Raw genomic sequence first — 23,891 nt, forward strand, 5'->3', positions numbered from 1 at the left:
TGCTTTTAAATTTTCAGCTCTTAAAAAATATAAATTATATGAAAATACACGTTGGAAAATAGTCAAACACAATATAACATCTTTTTCACCCCTATACTTCTCAGCTTAAAAAAAAGTATTCTAAAAAAAAGTTCAATAACTGAGGCAGTATTCCTGATAGAGATAAATTTCATTTTAATATATATATTTTATATATGTATATGTATACATATATTTATGGTTCCTCGAAACTTCTTTGGAATGTAGATTAAGAGTTCAACCCATTTATATAGACCCCAACAGAGACAGCAGCATGCACAGCATGACGAGGATAGAGAAGGTGTCGTTTTCACCGTGAAGATTAGGCAGGTTAATGCTCTAAAACCCAGAGTGTTCAGCCCCAAAGTGAGGAAAAGCATATCTGATCTCTGAATGTTACCTCTAATCTCCATAGCCAAAAAACCAGGGCTTTGTGTAGGGAAGTCCCTCCCCTGAAAGCGAAAGGGGACCAAAGTGACTCTGAACCCTACAGCCCAAACCAACATGGGTTAACAGATGCATCTCCAGGAAAACAGAGTTTCACCCAACTCAACCAGATTTGCCCATCCTTCCTCTGAAGTTAACATGTGTTTTTTTGTTTTTGTTTTTGTTTTTTTAAAGCAGAAATCCAACAATTCTGCTCCATTTCCAGTGTATAAACCACCCACCACTCTTCCTGGGATGGTCTCTGGACAGAAGGAGGAAAAAAAAAAAAGCATCTGGCCAGATTGACGAAGCTGTTTGAACTAACACGCTATCTACAAATACTGGAAACAGTGGACTGGGAGAGAGAGCAGGGCGGGGGAGGGGGGTGCATCTTAGCAAACAAGCGGCTGAAGAGCGTGAGGAGGCACTTGTTTACGTGAATTACGGCAGGAGTCAGACATACACAGGGAGGGCGTCTCAGCATCGATTGAAAAGGAAAGGGCTGTTGAGCTGAGAAAGTGATATGCCTGGTGGCAAAGAAGCAAGGACCGAAGTCTGGCCTTGGTTCTACTCTCACCCATCACTGAAATGTGGAAAGACATCATGAGAAAGCCCCAGCATTCTCTCAGCTGCAGTTCTGCACGTCTGCAAACACACACAGAGACACACACGCGCACGCGCACACACATCTTTGCCAGTGCCCAACAAAGATCACATAGTCTAAGAGAAAACAATGTAGTCCAAACAGTTCTGCCTAACACTCCCTGAGCAGCTCCTGAAATACGTCGAGAGCTTCATTAAGGCACCTGCGTCCGGAAGAAGATTGCAATACAGAGCTGGGCGAAATGCTGCCTCTGCTTTCCAAGCGGATGCTCCGATCTCTCGGTATGAGGAAGCGCGTGAATCACAGAGTTAAGTTCCTGATAATCCGGGGTCTGCAAGAAGACCTGGGAGAAAACAATCCACTTTCTTGAAGCTATGCTAGAAGGTAGTTAGTAGACTTCCAGTTTCTCAGCTGAAGCCCAACAAGGGCCAACCCCGAGAAGCCCGTCCTGAGGGTTTCTTCCCCTTCCTCGCTGAAAGCCATCCCTCTGTCACCCTCCTTTTCAATCCGGCACCTGCTGAGCTGAGGAAGAGAGGATTCTAATTGTATTAGGCACTTTTCTTTAGTAGTCAGATGTTGGTCCCCTCTCCCCAAACTCCATTTTCAGATGACCCTTGACAATGGCCTCGGTTGATGATGTTTGTAGTTCAACTCCGGGAGAAGTAAAAGTAGATTTGAATCTCATGGACCACCTTATTGCTACACCCAAGCTCCTTTCCTTATAGTTCCTATGCCTTCAAGCTTCCTTCCTTTGCAATTACCAACCTTCCCTTATCCTGCACCAGGACAACAGATCCAAGCACGGGACCCTTATAGCATCTGCTCTGTGCACCTTTGCGTGCCCACCCAGTCTCACCTGACACCCGACACAGCTGCCTTAAACCCTTCAAAGGTAAGCCTTGCACTTTTCCCAAAGACAGCCGAGCCACATTTTATTCCTAGGCTCCCTCAGTTTCCATGGCTTCTAAAACCCAGGACATCTAAATGGCTTTTATCAGACACTCTCCAACTCATGACACGTCTGCGGCTACTCTTTCACTCACCCAAGAGAAAGCTGTACATTTCCTTGTACTGAACAACAGAGTGGGGAAAAGTGATAAATGTGGGATGCTAGGAAAATAAGACACAAAGGACAAAGTACAGAGTGTTAGTTGGGAAGGACATGCATTCAGGACTTATTTCCTAAGACCTGAGGGGTAATGCCCGTGCATACAGATTTTATTCCAAGTCATGTATGTTACAAGTCTAAAAAACCAGTAGAGAACCAGGTCAATCTTCTCCCTTCACTCCCTCTTTCATAAGACTTCTACAGTGCTCCTACATTTACTATTGTCCAAAGCAGGGCTGCAAAATACATTCAGTTCAAAGACTTAATGCTTCTTAGCTCAATGTTAAGTCCAAACTCTGAGAATACACTCAAGACAAATAAGCAGAGGGGTGTGATCATAATTTTTAAAAATTAAAGGAGAAATTCACATGCACAGTTCCCTTGTACCCAAATTAGCATCATTTTTTCCCTTCACACATCAGTCACATGAACTTGGGATCCCCAAATCTCAGTGATGGCGCTTTGTCTTTCCAGTGGGGTCTATATAAACAGTTTCCTTTCACTGTGTCAGAATCCTCAGTTGGCAAATAAAAACAAAATTGCATGATACCGCAATACTGAGACCACCTTAGAGCTTAAGACGATTTTTAAGGAAAAAAAAAAATACTGGCACAAAATTTAATAGAATAAATTTTAACACAAAAACAGTTTCAGTCCCTCCCCACTGAAGTCCATCTTTGTTTCAAAAGTAGAACAAAAAGGTCAATAGTCCGTGATTTTTTAGTGCACCCCCAAACTAAAGGCTTTATCCTGTCTCCCTCTTTTTTGCCCTCCCAGACCTAAAGACAAAAGGAAATTAATTGCCTTTCATTAGTTTCAAGACTCCTGGTGCATCAATTTCTTTTGCTAATAGGTCCATAACTCAAGACATTTTTTTTTGTGGATGACTTTTTTTTAAAAATAACTGGACGTGTTAGTCTCTTCCTCCCTTAAGCCAGATTCTTCAAGCTTCTAAGAAGGCCCTTGTCTCCTGAAAATCCACTCCAGAATTTCTTGTCCCACCCACCCCACCAGTCCTGGCTCTCCTTCAACGGCGCACAATGGATTATAGCTGCAGCTCACTTAGCTCCCACCCCTGAATGTAAAAAAAATGAGTTCTGGAAAATTAAAAATAGAATAACAATTAAAAAATTAAGAGTCCGACCGACATGGCTGTTCTCTGAAATGTCTCAGCAGGGTTTCCCCGGCCCCTCAGCGTCCATCACTCATCGGCGTCGGGCTTGACATCCAGCATGGCATGGAGCTCCTCGGGCGTGTACCCCAGCAGGCTTTGCAGGTCACACACAAAACGGTACACGTAGCGTTTACCCGCTGTCTTGTGGATGATGTTTTTGTCATAATAGTAGCGAAGGCCACGGCTCAGTTTCTCATAATTCATCTTAGGCTTGTTTTTCCTTTTTCCCCATCTCCTGGCCACCTGAAATTTAATTTTTAAAAAAGAAGAGGGTGAACACTTCCAGAATAAGCCCACGATACATGTTAATATGCCTGCACTCACTGGTGATGACCCATGATGTTCAAAAGATGGCTAGAGATTCATCGACAAAGAAGTTACTTTTCTGAATTCCAAGTTTTGAGGGCTAGACCAGGTTGGCAGTGAAGTTGACTCTTTAAGCTGATGAAAACGCAGTGACCCTGAACTTCTGTGGAATGGGAGTTAAAGCATTTGATATTTTAAAAAGAGTCTTTTTTTATAGGAGACACTATAGAGTCTCCTCTTACCCTGTATTATTAATAGAACATCTTTGCTTTGAAAGCATGAAATCTGATGTGAGGGATGACGGGCTGAGTTACAGTCACACCTGTCTTTCATCAACAGGAAGCATCTTTTTTTTTTTTTTGAGGCACAGGGCTTTTCACTTCAGCCGGAACAGAGGGCCTTCTCTCTTGTTCATTGCTCTGCATCCTCTGAATTTGGGCGTGTCACAGAGCAACCACTCCCTATTTGTTTTTTTGTTTTTGTTTTCTTATTGGTGTATAATTGATTTACAATGTTGTGTTAGTTTCCGGTGTATAGCAAAGTGATTCACTTCTACATATATATATTTTCAGATCTTTTCCCCTTATAGATTATCACGGAATATTGACTAGAGTTCCCTGTGCTAGAAGGTAGGTCCTAGCTGGTTGTCGACTCTCTGTGACCCCATGGACTATACACATCCATGGAATTCTCCAGGCCAGAATACTGGAGTGGGTATCTTTTCCCTTCTCCAGGGGATCTTTGCAATCCAGGGATCAAACCAAGGTCTCCTGCATTACAGGCAGATTCTTTACCAGCTGAGCCACAAGGGAAGGCCAAGAATACTGGAGTGGGTAGCCTATCCCTTCTCCAGAGGATCTTCCCAATCCAGTGATTGAACCGGGGTCTCCTGCATTGCAGGTGGATTCTTTACCATCTGAGCAATCAGGGAAGCCCACGGGCAATGTGTACATGTTCATCTCAGACTCAGTGCATTCCTCCTCCCCTCACTGTTTGTTGATGAAAAAACAAAATGATGAGCAAATCTCACCAAACGCTGAAGGCCTCTCAAATTGTCAGATGCCTTCCATATTCACAGAGTCACAAGGCCAACAAGGGAACAAAGTCAGAGAAGGCAACTTCTGTTTTTGTTGCTGAGTCATTTCCAACACTTTTTGCAACCCCATGGACTGTAGCCCACCAGGTTCTGGTCCATAGCATTTTCTAGGCAAGAATATAGGAGTGGGTTGCCATTTCCTTCTCCAGGGGATCTTCCCAACCAAGGGACTGAACCTGAGTATCCTGCACTGGCAGGTGGGTTCTTTACCACTGAGCCACCAGGGAAGCCTAACTTGTGTTTACAAAAGGCCTAACATGTGACAGGCAGTGTAGGCACGTCCTATCCGTTAAGCTGAAAAATGAACGGGCAACCTAGGTCTTTTCTATGTTTTCCAAATGATGCAACTCAGGCTCAGAGGAGGTCCCCCAAGTAGCAGGTGGAAGAGCTGGGATTCAAACCCTAGAAAACACCATCAAGCCCCATACAACCCATCCCCAGAGCTCTCTCTCACCATCCCTGGACACAACACTCTCAGGTCACTCCCTCCTTACCTCATCTGGGTCAGAAAGCTTGAATTCCCAGCCATCTCCTGTCCAGCTGATGAAAGACTGACAGGACTTATCCGTGAGTAATTCCAGAAGAAACTGCCACAGCTGGATCGGTCCGCTGCCTGGAGACACAAGCCACGGTGAATCCCTGTACCAGGTGTGCCACATGCTCAGCAGCGAACCCCGGCCCCTTCCCTCCCAGCCCATCCGCCAGGGGAAAACAAGGAATACTCAGAGCACAAAAGTTGCAGGAGCTGGTGGAACAGACCGAAACGGTGAAGAATTCCCACCAAAACTGCCTTTAGGATAGAGTATCAATTGCCTTATTTAGATCGATTTAAAAGTCAGTCCATCTTTTATGGCTAAGCAAATTCTAGAAAGAAAATCCTGGATTGCTCCTTTGAGATATTCTAAGGCAACATGGTCAGCTTGGCCTTCAAAAACAAAGTCATTATTTCTGCCTTATGAAGTACTCAAGGTATGAACGAGGAGTGTCTTTGTCAGCTCCAAGCAGAAGTCAAAAGCCCATAAGCAAAGTCTACAGTAAGGACCCTTTGGTCCCTGGTTTTCGAGGGAGAAGAATCATTACCTTAGGGCGATCTAACAAGGGAAGAGAAGTTAGATGTTCTCTTGGTCATAATAGTCCTCTCTACCACAATCCAGTCCCCCAAGATGCCTACAGGCAAGCATCCAAACTAAGAAAGGGAGGAAATTAACTTGCCAGCTATGAAATCCTCAAAGGTCAGATTAGCACTGTCTCAGAAATTCACCACGGTAAAGCAAACTCTAATTCACACACACACACACACACACACACAATTCTCATCTTAGTCATTAACACTGCCAACGTCTTAGTTCTGGAAGGCCTGGAAGGCCTGACATACTCTGTTTGTTGGTTTATCTTATACTAAAAGAGTTTGTGCTACATAGATTTCCTTCTAGGATAGTTTTCTATTCAGAAATGACAATGATGCCAGAGATTCCTATCTGATTTATTGAGCCCATATCTGTCTCTCTAGCTACACACTGCTTGTTACACATCTACGCTGTGTAGATGTGTAGGCCTTGTTAACACCATCTCAGAAGCGATCTGGACACAGTGCAGCTGGAGACAGCCAGTCCGTGTAGACAAAGAAAGCCTGGCATGCTCTGACTCAGGTAAGAAAACTTGAGTTTGTTAGGCTCTAATCCTTAACCTGAGTTCCAAATGTGTCTGATCCTAAGTAAACTGAGATGCAGTAGGAAACAAGCTTGCCTTGCCTCTCGATCTAATAAAGAAATGCCCTTCATGATCTAGGAAGGCAATCTCTTGTCATGTCTTGGACACACCTACAAGACATTTTCACGTTCATCATTTTGCTTATTCCTAAAACCCACTCCCCAATCTCCTTATAGGCTTGGCAGACTGGGCTGACTGCCTCCATTCTATCGGTGCAGAGTAAGGTGCTCAGGAAAAATGACGTCACGTTGGTCTAGGCACAGTTAGAAAACAGTGGGCCAATCCCCAGACCTTCACTCCAGGCCCCAGGGTAATCTTGATGGACGCCTATGAGCAAACAGCAGCTGGTGCTCGTCATCACTGGTGGGACACCCCAAGGAAGCCTTGGCCATAGTAATAGCATCCCAGTGGTCCCTCCTCAGCCCAGCCCAAGCTCAGCAAGGAAAATGAAATACCTCTACCTCACCCTTCTATGAATGAACCCCGAGTAGTTTAAAACTATCTTGCAAGAAATACCTTACACATATTCTAGAATTAAATAATTCAGCCAATGCCTGCAAAGTATATTAACATTTGAAGAAACAGTCCCAGGAATGACACTGGTAAAGGCTTACCCACTTCTCTGTTTCCACCCCAATGGAAAAAACAAACAAACAAACATTTTCTGGACAGCTCAGACACATTTGCAGTTTCCTTGGCAGCCAAGTAGTCACCAGCTACCACCGTCTGCCAGAAGGAATGTCCTGTTGTGATTTCCTATGAGGAATCCATTGAGAAGCCATCCGGATGGGCAGGAGGAAGAAAACAAATTTCTATTAAGAAATGCTATAGAATTAGTTACAACAGCCCTTGTGACATAATAGGTATCCTGAAGAAGTATAGAATAGATACCCAGTGAACCACTGAAATGAGACATGAAAGGAAAAACCAACTATCCCAAAATTACGAAAATAAGCCAGAGAGTTCATGGTCCTCTTTTGGGTCAAGACCACAGACCATAGACATGGTGGAGAGAGGTCTGCTTTCAGACACCTGGTAAAGGAAAACAGGAACAGAAGCCAGGATTTACTGTGCACCTACTATGTACCACAGTAATATGTCATGTTTTAGAGCATCTTATTGGGTTCCCCAAAATGTTCATTCGGGTTTTTCTGTAAGATCATAGGGAAAAATCCGAATGATCTTTTTGCCCAACCCAATATTTATCCCTCACAATAACTCCCTGAGTAGATACCATTGTTATCACATTTGTTTCTCCCACTGTACGGCAGAGAAAACTGACCCACTGTGTGTCCTGTCCAAGGTCGTGCAGGTCAGAAGTGCTATGGCTAGAACCCAGGCAGCCTGCCTGACCCCCTAAATCTCTCTCTCAAGCTATGGACTTGCCCCCAGGCAAGTCCAACCCAGAGCTGGCATTTAACCTGCCCGCTGGCTGCAATGGTCCTTGGGGTAAAAGGACCTTGCATTTGAAAAATAGCTCTTCCTCATGGCTCACAGCAAGCAGTCCAGGACACCGGATGGCCAGTGGTTTCCCAGTCAGTCTGACCACTGGGGACCTTGGTGTCCTCTACACAGGTGACACTTCCAGCTCCATCTGCACCCCTCATGGTCACCATTAGGCCATGTAATTTCATTACTTCTCACCCCCACTGTGTGTGTGTGTGTGTGTGTGTGTGTGCGCGCGCGTGCACGTGTGCGTGCGCGCTCAGTTATGGCCAACTCTTCGTGATCCTATGAAGCCTGCTAGGCTCCCCTGTCCATGGGATTTTTCAGGCAAGATGGAGTGGGTTGCCATTTCCTTCTCCAAGGGAGCTTTCTGGCCCAGGGATCGAACCTGAGTCTTCTGCATCTCCTGCACTGGCAGCCGGATTTTTCACCGCTGAGCCACGGGGTATGCCCCTCTTTCATTCCACTTGTCTTAAAGTCCCTTTACGGATAAGGGCTCTAATCATACCAGGTTGAGGAAAGAGGAAGAATTATGGGGATTCTTTTCCCTGGGAAGTTGTGGTCAATGGCAGGGAGAAGCAAGCACCTCCAGATTCCCAGGGAGGGGGGGTCCAAGAGCCACCTCGGGCCCCCACCCTTCAGATGTGCAGCCATAGAGTGGGGACGGGGCTTGGATTAGCATCACAGGGACCAGCTCACGAGGGAGGAACGTCAGACAGAACTATTCCCACTGCTCCTGCTGCCACTTCAGAGCCGCACCCCACTGTCTGCGTACATCTGATCCCTGGGGTCTGTGGATGTGGCCCGAGACGGGGTGAGTCCTTGCATGTGGGTGTTTTTTTCCCCTCTGTGTGTGCTGTCCTTTGTTCATAAGGAACACAAAACTGAAATTCGGGAACTGGGAACCCAAGTCCTAGGTGTGGTGCCTCTTTTTTTCCCTATTTACTGAAGGGAAGAGGGAGGGTAAATAGGAAAACCAGATGCCGAGAGAAAGGACAGGGCGCAGGATGGGGAGGCAGGGAGGAACGTGTCTCCAGGGCTGCACAAGAACGAAGTCATAGCAGCAGTGATGTCAGCGCGAATTTCCTTCCCTTATTCTTGAGGAGAGATCCTGCCAGCCTAGCCCCGCCAACGGCACACACGGCGCTCCCACCCGGGGCATTCTGGAAGCCGCTGCTAGCCTTTCAGAAAGCCCGCAATGTGACCCTGAATAAAAGGGATCCATGATGCTTCCCAGAAATTCCTCTCTCGTACATTTCTGCTGACACCCCAACCCTCTTTTAGGTTGTGCGGGCATCAGAGATAGGACAGACATGGGCTTCTCTTCCCTGCCAGACAGTCCGGAATGTGGGCGTCAGGGTGGCTGGTGCCCAGGCTGGACCAGTGGAGAGTCCCACGCTGGAGCCTGTTTTCATGACAATGTATCCATCCTCCCCTTGGGTCTGGGAGGGAAGATGGGGACCTCTCAGGGTGGCCCACTCCCAAAGGTGGCTCTGCGGTCACTGGCAACTCTGACCTGCTGGTAGCACCCAAGTCCAGACCCAAGGGAAGTTCTCAAGCCCCAGACTTGCCCACATGCTGGCTGAGGCTGGCCCGCTCGATCTGAGTTCTCGCAGAGGCTGTTTCTGCATCGCTCGGGGTCAGTCTGCCCAAATCTGCAGGGCCAGGGCTCCGTCCCTGCCCCCCTCCCTCCAGCGCATCTTCATGTGGAAAAGCCTTCTCTCGCCTCCATTCCACTCACACCTCCTCTCGGCCCTGGGCCCAGCCCCCGCCACCCACCCAACCGGACTCTGGTCCCAGTGACCTTTGTCCCAGGAGCAGAGAATGGTACTAATAATAGTGCCAGTTATGGGCAGGGGAGCTCACACACCGAGTGTGACTCACAATGCTGTCCCTGTCCAGGGGCCCAGGGCAGTCAACGGCGGCCTTCACCAGGCCGCCCCGGGGTGTCACACGTCAGGAATCCAGTGGCATCACTGGGAAACTATGCTTCTCAAGTCGAAGCTCTGAGCTACAACAACAGAGGGTCCCTGTTTGAAGGAAGTCTCTCTCGCAGGCGGGGCGGGGAGGTGGGGGGGACGCCCCCCCTCCGCGGCTGCAGTGGGGAATTTCCTCTGACTGCTTTGTTCTTCTCGGCTTCTGGGGAAGAGGAAAATTCTCAGTACAACACTGACAGCCCCAATCTGAAAATGGTGACAAGGCCTCCGGACCGATAACATAGGGTGGGTACCTGGAGGGACCCCAGGACAGCAAAGCAAGTCACAGGAGGATACCTCCCTCCAGGGGGACCCCTAAAGCATGTCAAATCCAAGGCTATAATCTCTCTCTTTTTTTTAGGCAAAACTTCAAGCGAATTTCTACTCATTGAGTTGATTACACCCCTTCTCTTTGTCTAGGGACTAGAAGGTCCCCATCTATCTAGATGAGAGGTAGTTATTTAAAAGCCCTGCTTTTTTTTCCCCCTCCGTTATTCTGAGGCTAAGATGGGAGCTACTTAGGTAAAAGGAAAGGCACAGGCTAGGACGGGAGGTTGGCAAGGTGTTCCCGATGCTCTGGATCATAATCCCTCTCCACGTGGCCACGTGTGGGTATCTTTTCTTCCCATTTTCTAGACGTGGGGGTTGCCAGCCATGGCAATGATCTCACTGCTCGCGAACCGTGGTCAGAGGGGGACTTCAGCTTTTCTATTTCAGCTGCACGTTCTCGCTCCGTCACCTGTGCCCAGCGCAAGGCTAACACAGAAGAGTCAGGGCCCGGGCAGCCTCCCGTCGTGCTTTGCTCTCAGCAGGGCCAGCCCTGACAACTGGCTCTCCCTGCGTCTCTCTCATCCCTAGGACACATGCTCCAGGGGCAGGGCCCGTGTGTTTCTACTGCTGTAACCCAAAGCCTGGGATGGTGCCTCACCAACAAACACCAGCTATCAAAAAACCTGCTTGCTGTTAAATGAGCCAGCTGTCAGCTCCCTGGGAGCCTGGGTTGCATCTGATTGACCCTTACAGGCATAGTCAGTGCCTGGCCTGGGACCCCGGTCTTGGACAGGTGAGCTCTGTAAACATTTACTGAACTGTCTTACTCAAACAATCCTCCTGTGCGGAAAGGTATCAGGGTTTTGAAAAGGTGACCCAAACTGCTTCTCTCTATTAAACTATATTTGGGGCCAAACAATATGGGGGACTCCCAGGCTACATTTCATCAACATGCGCCCCAAAATAAAAACGACCACACCTCAGGTCCTTTGGGGATTCATCTGCTACTTTGAGAATCTAATCTCTGTAGCTCGACTCTCAAAGTCAAATCAAACACCTCAGTGTGGGCAGGACACCGCATTTATTTTAACCTATGAAACTCTCATGGTTGGTCACCCTTGCAGCAGGGTTTACTTGGCTCCAACAGCACACATCTGACAGGTGGTCCTAAAACAGAGGAACGGGACCAAGCGGCCCCGCCCTCTCACCCAGGTGTCTCTACCCACAGCCAAACGACGGTGGCAAAAACAGAACACTCGAATCCAGAAATGACCCATCTGTTCACAAGTCTATCTTTCTTACAAACTACTGCAGGATGGCATCACTGACTCAGTGGACACGAGGTTGAGCAAACTCTGGGAGATGGTGAAGGACAGGGCGCCTGGCGTGCGGTAGACCATGAGGTTGCAGAGAGCTGGACAAGACTGAACGACTGAACACAGCAACTGCAGGAGCGCCCGCCTGTGGGGGCGGGTGGGCGACCCCAGCATCTAAACATCACCCGCTTCTTGTCAACCCCATTCTAAATTATCATTCATAGATGATCCCAAAGTCCCTCTTTCTCCTTTCGGTTCTTGTGACATGACGTTTAATGAGAAACTGAACGGAAAGCATCCTGACAGTGTCTTGACCTCTGGGCCAAATTCAACAGGAAGCTGCACTGTCCTCCGCCTAAGGATGAAGGAGTCGGTACCAGGGCACCAGGAAGATTTTCAAAAGACGGAAGAGCGGAGACTGCATGGTACTTTGGCTTGTTTTTATACCTGTAAGAGCCTTTCCCCGTTTCTTCAGAGTTATGTCCCTCCTTTTCTCCCAACGCAGCCCAATCTCATCTCATCTCCACCACAATCCACACACAATCCATTCTGTAACTGGCTGAGATGCCTTGGTTCAACAAATCACTCTAAACCATTGTGTTCTAGACACTTGTTCTCTATCAATGGCTAGTAACTCGAGGGCAGCAATCCAGGATCTAAGTTCCTATAACTCAACGCATAACCACAAACAACATTCTAACAGGTGCTTGAAAAACATCCCTCGTGAATATCATGAAAGACAACAGGTTCATGCCCTTGCATTTACGGATGCTGGAATAGCCAGTATCGAGCAATGGAAACAATTAAGAAAACAAAACCAGCCTTTAATGTCAAGTCCACGTCTCTGAAACAGTAGACCAAAAGAAAGGAGGAAGCGTTTCAAAATATTTAAATAAACAAATATGTCGGACATTGGGCATACTGACTGAGATGACAGCAGATGGTATCCTATAAAATGAAAATATATACATGATGGTGGGAAATGCCCAAAATAGGGAGTCAAGTGTCTAGAGCCTTGACCTCACTTCTTCCCTGATTCATTGAGTGATCTCATACAGCTCATTTAACCTCTCTGGGTTTTAGTTTATCCATCTCTAAAATGCAAGTAGTTATCACAGCTCCTTCCTGCTTAAGAGCTGACCACAGTGTAGAACAGTTTGGGAATATAAACCATAACAGTAGAATTAAACAGAAGAATTTGACAACAGAAAAAATATTTTTAAAAGCAGACTTTTCTGAAGAAAAACAAGAAAAAACAAGATGGAATAGAAAAACAAAATAGCAAAAGCACTAAATAAAATTCAATTATTCTTCCAAGAATTCAATTGGCCTTTTATACGGCAATTTTGAAAGAGGACAAAGTTAGAAGGAAAAGCAAAATGATTAACATATATAAACGTAAACTGTTTTAAACACTGTAGATGAAAAGATAGTTAAGGTTTTCTCAAGTGAAGGATAACTCTGAAGTTCCTGCTCTAATTCAAAGTAGGCAGGCACAGAAAGAGCAGATGCAAACTGCTTTGCAAGTGAAAGTATAGCCGACATTTCTGGTTTGGGGAAATCTTGGCCACAGACAGACTTAGATCCTCTTTCCCCCAATGTACTTTTTTTTTTCCCTAATCATTTATACTCCACAGCAAGCCCACTCCACCTAATAATTACATAGGGCTAAGCTACAGTGAGTCCAGCATTCCCCAAAAATGTCTGTAGTTTGGCCCAAGAGACAGATCCCATTAGTATTAATCGAAGGAAGAGCAGAAAGTCTTGTCCAGAGATCAATGTCCAAGACCGTCCTGGCAGGGAGCCTCGTTGGAGGGCCTTAGCTCAGCCAGACTCCCCTATTTGGGGCAGACTTAACTGAGACTCACTTGGGTCTGCCTGGGGCCTGAGCACAAGACAGTTACACACTTGAGTGTCTGGAGGAAAGGCCCTTGTTTTTGCTTGCGCTCCTCACACCTGCAAGTGTTCAAGGACACACGTGTAGGGGTGGCTGCAGGGAAAAGAGACGGTTCCTCTCTTAAAAGGGCAGCCTGTCCTCAAAGAGAGGCACCTTCCCTCCAAACTCAAGAACTCTGTCTAATCAAGTTCACCCTGCCACTCAGACACACTCCTGGACAGCAAGCTGGCAAAGTGCAAGCCAGGAAGTGGCTTTCTTCAGAGCTTTTCCTCCCAATGTCTTCTAGGTAACTGATTGTTTTAAGAAGTCACCAGAAATGAGTGAGGTCTGGATTTGAGGGTATAGAGTGAAAACTGATGCTGAAGCTCCAATACTTTGGCCACCTGATGAGAAAAGTAGACTCTCTGGAAAAGACCCCGATGCTGGGAAAGACTGAGGGCAGGAGGAGAAGCGGGTGACAGAGGATGAGATGGTTGGATGGCATCACCAACTCAATGGACATGAGCTTAAGCAAACTCCAGGAAATGGTGAAGGACAGGGAAGGTGGCGTGCTGCAGTCCATGGGGTTGCAAAGAGTCAGACATGACTGGGCGACTGAACAGTAACAGTGCAAATTGTGTTCAGAAATAAAAGATGCTTTAGATAGTTAATACAAATATCCAAAGGATGTATGTATATTCACGGCTGATTCTCATTGCTATATGGCAGAAACCAACACTGTAAAAATTAGGAAAACAAAAATTTTTTTTAAAGATGAGAAAATATATATATATATCCTCAGTTCAGTCGCTCAATCATATCCGACTCTTTGTGACCCCATGAATTGCAGCACGCCAGGCCTCCCTGTCCATCACCAACTCCCAGAGTTCACCCAAACTCATGTCCATCGAGTTGGTGAAGCCATCCAGCCATGCCTACAGGCAATTAGAAAAAAGAAAAAGAAAATGCCTCCTTAAGCATCTAGGTCATAAGAAGAAAGATGGCTGCACTGATTAGGACTAGAGAATAAGACTTGAGAGTTCTGAAGCCTGGACCTTTCCTAGTAGATTTTCCATGCAATCTCTGAGCTTTATTTTATCCTAGGAGTAAAGTTTCCCCCTTGTACCAAAGCTGAGAGAAATGACTAGTTAACGTATTCAAATCCTTGGGGTGGTGAACTATATCTTAAACCATCACTGGAGCACACAACTTTTCAAGCCTTTATCCAATAAATAATTTCTGAGCACCCCTCAGATGTAAAGCGTGGTAGCCAGCCTGAGTGGAATAAGAGAAGAGAGTATTAAGAGCAGCAAGGAGGCAGCAGAAGGAAACACGTCTGTTCCACTGTAATGGGATAAGCTGAAAAGGGACTGCCCACGCCTTTAAAGAAGAAAGGACCGAGAATCCAGCCTGGAGGGGCCCTCACGAGAAACTGCACCCATCTTGGCTCTGAAGGTCAACACCCCCTCAGAGCCCAGCCTTGAGAGCACCTCTCTGGCAAAGCAGGTCCCAGCCTCCACACCGAGTGCAAACTTTCACATTCACCCACCTTAGGACAACTTTCACTCTCATTATCGCTCAAGGAGAGGTGAGTCACAGAGCAAACAGTGCAGTTGGGTAAGTCAATGTCAACAGCAGGCACTGAATCCAGAAGCCAGTCCCGGGCCACCAGCAGCGTTGGGATCGTGGTCCAGCGCCCTGCTGTATGACCCGCCGGACGCCACACTGATCAGTCAGGGCTGATGGGGCCACGGCCACATGAGGCTCCACCCTCCGGCCACAGGGAGCATCTGTGATTCCATCCACAGGTCCCCACCAAGAACATGCTTCCTGGGGCTGCTGCGGCCAGGGACTGGGCATGGAGGTCACATGGGGCCACTCCTGCCAGGCGGGGAGCTCCCCAACTGGGCAACTTTGACTGAAATTCCCAGGAGCCTGGACACCCCCTTCCTTGGAACTGCTGTGCCCTTGGAGTTTCTTCTCACAAGTCTCTTTCCTTCCTGTCTGCCATCGGGCCTGAAAGGTCCCCGCCTTCTCTCTGAAAGCCCTCCACCTTCTCTCGCTCTCTGCCACCCTGTACTTCAGACGTCCCCCCGCCGCCCTGGGACATTTCTTACAAGTCCAATCATGTCTCGACATCTGCTGCTCAGCAGACCCAAACCAACATGCTACTAATGTTGGCTCTTTTCCTCCCAATTGTCTGACGTTGTGCAAAACTGTGAAAGGCCTCTTCTTTGTTGTCTGCTGTGTGACTCCGAGCTAGACCTCTTCCCTCCCTGGGAACCTTAATTCCCTCCTTCATAAAGTGAGGATAACAGATTTTTCTTCATGTGCTTGTTGGTGACAGTTTTCAAAAATATGAACGCCTATGAAAGAATCTAGCACACAGTGAGAGCTCAGCACACATGTGGGTTGAGCTGAAAAGCTGAAGTGACCTAGGTGGTAGTGGTGTGCGCATGCTGGGTTGCGTCTGCCTCTTTGCGACCCCATGGACTGTAGCCCGCCAGGTTCCTCTGTCCATGGAATTCTCCAGACAAGAATAATGGAGTGGGTTGCCATTTTCTCCTCCAGGATATCTTCCCAACCCAGGGATCGAACCCGCGTCTCCTGTATTGGCTGGCAGGTATTTCACACTGCTGAGCCACCAGGGAGACTTTATGAAGTGACCTAAACTGAAATTAAGTATCAGCTGTGCTCCCCAAGATACTGCCAGGAATGACTGGAATTCTCTAAGTTAAACCCATCACCCTCTGACCAGAAGGAATGTAGAACTGTACTGGAAAAACAAAAGATTTGGAGAATAATATGAAACAGTGGTAACAGTTAGCACCTAAAGAGGGTTTCCTATGGACCTAGCACTGTGCTAAGTGCCTTCCATAAGCTATTCATGCAATTCCTACCACAACCCGAGGAGACAGAAACTGCTATTGTGACCATTTTGCAGATGAGAATACTAAGGCACAGTGAGGTCAGCTTGCCCACAGCCATGCAGCTCTGGTCAGTGGCAAAACCAGGACACACTTTGGCTGCCTGGCTCCAGAGCCCCCACTCTCAACCCTGACACAATGAAGCCTCTGCCACGTAGCCTAAGGTCAAACAGCCTCTCACCTCTCCTGTGCTTAAGCTGAACCTAAACCTGAAGGCATAGGAATAGCAGGTGGGGTGATTATCATCTGTAAGCATCACAAGAAAGTCGCTTTAGGGGGAAGAGGACAGGGAGGGATACACAGAGGCCCATGAACAACACAGGTTTGAGCTTCACAGATCCACTTATACATGGATTTCTTTTTAAAATAAACATATTAAAAAAATCCTTTTTATAGATTTGCAGCAATTTGAAAAAAGAAAAGAAAATCAGACAAACTGCGTAGCCTAGAAATATGAAAACATTAAGAGAAAAAAAGGGAGGTCAGGAATGCATAAAATACATATAGATGTATATAAAACACAGAATATGTGTAAGTGGACTGTTTATGCTAGCAGGTCAACAGTAGGCTAGTAGCTAAGTTTGGGGATTATACTCAGATTTCTGACTGCACAGGGGTCGGTGCCCCTCACCCCGTGTGTTCAAGGGTGGACTGTAGCGTCTGTTGAATGGAAGGAATTTCCATGCATCTGCTGAATGGGATGAGTCTCCACGCTGAGGACCCACTCACTGGTCTGACAGCACCCAAGCTGGGAAGGCAACTGGGAAACCAGGAGATGTCAAGGGGCGCAATCAAGGGACCGACTGGAAGAGCCCTTGGCAGCTGAGGCCATGGGATTTTCCAGGCCAGCTGCTCATGACCAACAGGACCTGCGTGGTTGCCTCAGCAACACACGGGCTGGATTCTGCTCAGGGGAAACATCGGCTTCAAAGACACAAAGGTGGCGCTTCCAAGAGGAGACAGAGTGGCATTCCAGCAGGGTCACCACCCAGTTCCACCACATGGAGTTAAGAGTTTGTTAAAGAAACAGCCACCCAGAAAATGGAAGAACCAGAGACGCCTCGAAAGCAGGTGGTTGGCAGGGGAAGGGGGGGTGCTGTGTCCCCTAAAAAGATGGGCCCCTTGTGAGTTTCCCGACTCCAAATCCAGGCACCCACGGGCTTCAGGTGGTTTAAACACCAGGATCTGCTATCTGTTTTGTACAGCATAAAGGGGTCTCTCTGCCCTAAAGGCAGCTTCCTGGAGCTACTGGAGCTGCGTCCAGTCCCCAGGGTGGCTCAACCAGCTGCGGTCTTCAAAGGCGACTGACAAAAACAGGGAACCTCCCTGTCCACACCTTCAAAGCCATTTAGAAGGGAAAAAACGAACAACGAGGCCGAGTCCTCCCACTATATGATTTTCTCCATGGGTGGCAATTGTCTAAGACCAACTGTTCCCATGTTCCACGTAGGCTGAGGGGGTTTGTCTGGCTTCCTACAACCCGTCACTCACAGGGGCCTCTGAGGAGGAAAGGGCAGATGCTGTTTCTGCCTCTCTCACTGCCAAACTTTTCTCCTCCCAGCCATCCAGGCGCTACCCACGGACGCTCTACCCTGAGACAGTGACGCTCCCTGTAAGCCTGAGGCCAAGTCCAGCTTTGCCTGGGCTGAAAACCTCAGGACTCTTGTAAATGGCAGGACTGCACGAAAAGAGCACTAGGGTTGTACGCTCATGTCAGGAAACACTGTAGTCAACTCACAACCTTACAGCCACAGTACTGACATGGAGAGACCGTATTCCAGAACCTGGCTTAGGGAATATTCCCTCCACCCCCAACTATAAAGCTCCAAGTTGTTCCTAATAACATCTCCATGGGCATGTAGGCTAGAATTAGAATCTCCTGCACCAATTCACACCACAGTCTTCTCCTGCTCTGGGGACCCCCTCTCCTTTCCTCATCAGTGACTGAGGCTCATATGAGAAGCTTCCCCTGGGGGTCGTACCTGAGGACACTTAGATGACTTTGCAATCCAGCTTTCCTTCAGAAAACCGTGATTTCAGGTGATGCCGCCCAAGCTCACGTTTCATTCTGAAACAAAGGGCTTAGAAGCCCTTCCTTTTGCAGGGACGTTGTTTATTTTCAAAAACATGTCTTAGCAGTACCTTTATGTTTCTGAACCCTACAACTCAATGACCAGTCAAAACGCCCAGGTTTTGGGTGTGGCCCTTGGACTCTGTTATTGTGTGAGGGTAGACGGGCTCCAATTTATCCACAAAATGAGAAGAAAGTTTATCTCGGGCAAAAAGCAATGGATGCTAAAGCATCTATTTCTGCTTTATTGACTATGCCAAAGCCTTTGACTGTGTGGATCACAATGAACTGTGGAAAATTCTGAAAGAGATGGGAATACCAGACCACCTGACCTGCCTCTTGAGAAACCTATATGCAGGTCAGGAAGCAACAGTTAGAACTGGACATGGAACAACACACTGGTTCCAAATAGGAAAAGGAGTACATCAAGGCTGTATATTGTCACCCTGCTTATTTAACTTATATGCAGAGTACATCATGAGAAACGCTGGGCTGGAGAAAGCACAAGCTGGAATCAAGATTGCCGGGAGAAATATCAATAACCTCAGATATGCAGATGACACCACCCTTATGGCAGAAAGTGAAGAGGAACTCAAAAGCCTCTTGATGAAAGTGAAAAAGTTGGCTTAAAGCTCAACATTCAGAAAACGAAGATCATGGCATCTGGTCCCATCACTTCATGGGAAATAGATGGGGAAACAGTGGAAACAGTGTCAGACTTTATTTCTGGGGGCTCCAAAATCACTGCAGATGGTGACTGCAGCCATGAAATTAAAAGATGCTTACTCCTTGGAAGGAAAGTTATGACAAACCTAGATAGCATATTAAAAGGCAGAGACATTACTTTGCCAACAAAGGTCCATCTAGTCAAGGCTATGGTTTTTCCAGTGGTCACGTATGGATGTGAGAGTTGGACTGTGAAGAAAGCTGAGCACTGAAGGATTGATGCTTTTGAACTGTGGTGTTGGAGAAGACTCGAGGGTCCCTTGGACTGCAAGGAGATCCAACTAGTCCATTTTAAAGGAGATCAGTCCTAGGTGTTCATTGGAAGGACTGATACTAAAGCTGAAACTCCAGTACTTTGGCCACCTCATGCAAAGAGTTGACTCACTGGAAAAGACCCTGATGCTGGGAGGGATTGGGGGCAGGAGGAGAAAGGGACGACAGAGGATGAGATGGCTGGGTGGCATCACCGACTCGATGGATATGAGTTTGGGTAAACTCCGGGAGTTGGTGATAGACAGGGAGGCCTGGCGTGCTGCGATTCATGGGGTCGCAAAGAGTCGGACACGGCTGAGCGACTGAACCGACTCAACTGAAAAGCAATGGGGGACTGTCTAGGGCTTCCGTTTCTACAAGGCTACCCCTTTGTGCGATGTCTCACTCAAAAATATTTGCAAGTTGAATTCCTGATGATCTCAAATGTAGTCTTTCAGAGGCTGAAGGATCAGCTATTCATAAGTCTACACAGCATAGTAAATCATAATTTCATTACAGGTAATGAATCGCTTGGAGCTTAGCCTTTTCCCAGGCTCCATGATAAAGAAGAGACCCTGAGCACTTCATACAACAATTGCAACACAAAGCTGGGGCCACACCCACACACTGACAACACAACTATTACCAGCAGGACTGCTCCACACCAACTGCAGGAGTGACAGGAAAGAATTCCTTATCTGTATCAACTAAAGTCTGGCAATCTGGAGTGAAGTTCTATGAAGGTGGTTTAGAGACCATAGCTCCACCCCCTCCTGCATGCCACGCCCCCTTCCCCTGCATAGTGTTAATGAGTGACAAGCAAGGCACAAGGCCCTGAATGTACTCTAATGGGAGTAACTGAGATAACCAATGAGTGTTCTCATTCTTTAAAAGATTTCATACTCAGGTGAGACATCCAGCACTTAAGTTTCAGTTCAAGAGCCACCTTCCTGCAGAAGGCTTGGAATAAGTCATTTTTGTGTGTCTCAGTTTTGTCATTGATAAAAGGAGCCTGAAGGGACAGAGAAGGGATAGGATCAACACTGAAAATCCAGCATATTACTCTACACCTACTGAAATGGGGGGAAAAAAACCCAGGGATGCCTATGTTTGTCAAGGATCTAGAGAGCATTTTGTCTAGGTCCATCAAATACACAGAAAACACTGGGCCACTTCTCTCAGATGGTTTTGTAATCAGATGGGGTTCATAACATATCTTCAAACAAAAGAAAATGGAGCTTTCTGATTGTATCAGTTTGATAATCACAAGCAGTCCCAGCAAGGTAAGAAGGTGCATTCTGGCGGAAGCCAGTGTTGCATTTGATGTATTCTCAACTCAGCTAACAGGCAGACTTTCAAGCCATGTTATCTGCCCCCACATCTTGACCTAATTTAACAAGTTGCCCTGGGAGCCCAATGAAGGTTGATGCAATTTTCTTATCTTGGGAGGAAGAATGCAACCGTGCAAGAGAATGTGAAAATTCAGTTTCTAACTGATTTCCACACTTACAGTGCAGTAATTAAGACAGCATCAGAAGTAAAATGTATTCCTTTGAGGGTGTAATGGACAGAGAACTGGGCTCCCAGAGACAGGAAAATGGATTCACGTCCCAGTTCAGGGAATCTATACAGACATCCTTTAGTTCAGGTGACATAAAAGGTATACATGTGCTCCTACTGTGTGGCCACACATATCCTGGAGGTAAGCAAATATAAAGGAAACAGATTTAAAGAAAAAAAAGCATATAACTTGAGATGGAAAATAGGTGTGATGTTTATGAGCAATGAAGAGTTTTGCCAACACTTATACAATGATTTCCACTCTCCAAAGTACTTTTCCGAACTTCAGGTCATCTTGGCATATCTGCATAGACTCAGAGACTCATTTATAAGAACTCCAGTCACTGCACACTTCCCAGGTGGTGGAGGGGCCTAGGGAAGCATGTTCCGTTCCCTGGCCCGTTCCCTAGGATGTATCCGAGATGATGAGAGGTCACAATGAGGGGCAAGATATAGTTTTCACTGTGGACAAGAGATATTTACCAGATAGTGAACATGGGGCGGGGGGGGGGGGGGGGGGGGCGCGGAGGTGGGAGGGGCTGGGGGTTGGGGAAGAAAGCCACCCAAATTTGGACCACTCCTCATACACCAACTATGGGGTGGCAGGGAGTCGGACATGACTGAGCGACTAACACCACATGCCAAATAAATCCTGACTTTCATCAAACCACAGCAATAAGAAAATCCAGTTCAAGTCTAAGGACAATGACAATATCTTGAATTCGTCAAGATAGTGAACCTTCCAGGCCTACGAGCACTTATCTGTACTCAACATGTGCTCAGAAACATCTGCTGAAATAATTGATTTGTTACGATTGAGCTTTCTCTCCCGCGTCTAGCAACTTGTCTGGCACGCATTTGTCTCATTAACTGAGTTAGTTCAATTACATGCTCACAGATCTCCTACCAAGAGAGGGAGGGACACTTCCACTTCGCTAAAAGTAGAAGAGGGTACAAGGTAAATTTGCCTAAAATCACACAGTGTGTGAGGGCTGGGGGGGGAGCATGGAGGACTTCTGTTTTCTGGGCTATTGTTTGCACCTCTATCTCAGATGGCTTGAAAAGTAAAATCCCCAGTTACGAAGAAGAAAAAGCTGAATGATAAGATACTTTAAAAATTGTATTTTAGTTCAAATGACCACTGGAGTTTTTGAGATCATTAACGGATAATCATTTTCTCCTCTGTCCCATTCAATGAATATTCTACTCCCTTAGAGACAGAGAGAGAGAGAGAGAGAGGAAACAAGAGCAAGGAATAAAAGGATGGAAGGAACAATGGGGGAAGAACCAATCATTAGAACAATCCACCCAAAGAAGTGTATGCGTGCTCAGTCGTGTCCAATGCCTCTGCAACCCCATGGACTGTAGCCCTCCAGGCTCCTCTGTCCATGGGATTCTCCAGGCACAAACACTGGAGTGGGTTCCCATTTCCTTCTCCAGGGGATCTTGCTGACCCAGGGATCGAACCCCCATCTCCTCATTGGCAGGTGAATTCTTTACCACTGAGCCACCACAGGGAAGCCCAAATAAGGGATGACATCAAACATAACTCAGACTTCCAGGACATTCCTGGAAGAAAATTTGTCTTGAAAAGAGCTTTAGATGTTCTGATCTGTTTGGCTTTGGATGAGAAATGCCCACCTGTGAGAAGGCTCACAGGTGGGCATTTTGGTGTTGGCTCTCCTGATGGCTGTCTTCATGTCCAAATTCGTACTCCTAGGTCTTAACATTCCACTTCATCCTTTTCCTTCTCTCCTTGAAACTACGACACTTGGAGACATTTCCAATTCTCAGATGACTCTTGTTAAGATCATCTTAGCTGAAACTCTTCAAATCACTTGTCGAGTATGAGCTCTGCAGGCTTCTCCCATCAAGGACTCCAATAACTTATACAACGTGCCCTTTTCAGCAGAGTTTCTATTTGAGGTAGAGATCAGGCTTTCACCATTTCTAGAAACTTCTAAACTTTGTGTAGAGTAGCCACGATTCCTTACCAGAATCTTACCCCATGCAGGTTGACCTAAATCATAAGGCTTTCTCTGGCCATAACCCAAACTTTAGAACTTAAAAGTCACTATACTTAATGTGATTATCCACAAAACCACCTTAAACTAGCAAAATTTTCAGAACTGCACACCAAACGAAAAGAAAATGATGAAAACTGTTGAAGGAGAAGAATTATGATCATGCCTGCTGACAGTGGTCATGGTAGAGATTATGTCAGGGGGAATAAGGCAAGACCTTTAATAAGGAGAAGCTACATTGAGGATTTGGTCCTGAAAGTCCGGGTGGCAGGGGGAGGAGAGGTGGCAGCCTTTACGCTTGGGCAAATGACAGCACTTCCATCACAAGAAGAGAGGCAAACACAGCCACTCAGAGATGCCTGCCACCTCCACAGCCCAAATTCACTTCACAGCCACCTCTTCTCCCCCTCCTAACTACGCAATCTCTTCCTCCTCCTCCATCAACTGGAGTCCAGTTCTCAAAATACCTAAGTGTTACTATAAGGGGTTTTCCAGGTGTCGCAGGGGTAAAGAACCCGCCCAATGCAGGAGACGCAAAACATGCAGGTTCGATCCCTGGGTCGGGAAGATCCCCTGAAGAAGGAAATGATGGCCCACTCCAGGATTCTTGGCTGGAAAATCCCATGGGCAGAGGCGCTTGGCAGGCTACAAGTCCATGGGGTGGCAAAGAGTCGGACACGACTGAGTACACACAGCACTCTCATACATCCTGAAAGACACTTTACATACTTTCTGTATTCCAAATGTCATTAATAGAAAGGCACAAACTTTCTACTGTCTGCTGCCCAGAGGGAAGGGACTGACCCCCTTGCAGAACAGCGATTTCCCAATACTCGTGATGCTCAAGCAAGGACTTGGGGAATATTGTAGAAAGAAAAAAGTAGGTGACTATTAAGCTCTTTCTGGCCCACGACTCTGTATATAGTTCTGGTTACTACTTCAAAATCCAAACATGACTCCTGAGCACCTATGCATGCACTGAACTATACAAAGAGCTGGAGGGAT

General features: G+C 46.9%; 1 protein-coding gene across 2 annotated transcripts in view; it reads right to left on the reverse strand.

The window, feature by feature from the left end:
* Positions 1-229: 229 nt before the first annotated feature.
* ETS1 (ETS proto-oncogene 1, transcription factor) overlaps positions 230-23,891 on the reverse strand; it is a 74,537-nt gene continuing 50,875 nt past the window's right edge. For both annotated transcript variants that reach the window (XM_052661667.1, XM_052661666.1), the window contains 2 exons: positions 5,227-5,345; positions 230-3,573 (listed from right to left, as the gene is read on the reverse strand). In XM_052661667.1, coding sequence (XP_052517627.1) covers positions 3,358-3,573; positions 5,227-5,345 — 335 coding nt within the window. In that variant the 3' untranslated portion in view covers positions 230-3,357. The remainder of the gene's footprint in view (positions 3,574-5,226; positions 5,346-23,891) is intronic.

This window comes from Budorcas taxicolor, chromosome 25, assembly GCF_023091745.1.
Source record: "Budorcas taxicolor isolate Tak-1 chromosome 25, Takin1.1, whole genome shotgun sequence".
Classification (NCBI taxonomy): domain Eukaryota; kingdom Metazoa; phylum Chordata; class Mammalia; order Artiodactyla; family Bovidae; genus Budorcas; species Budorcas taxicolor.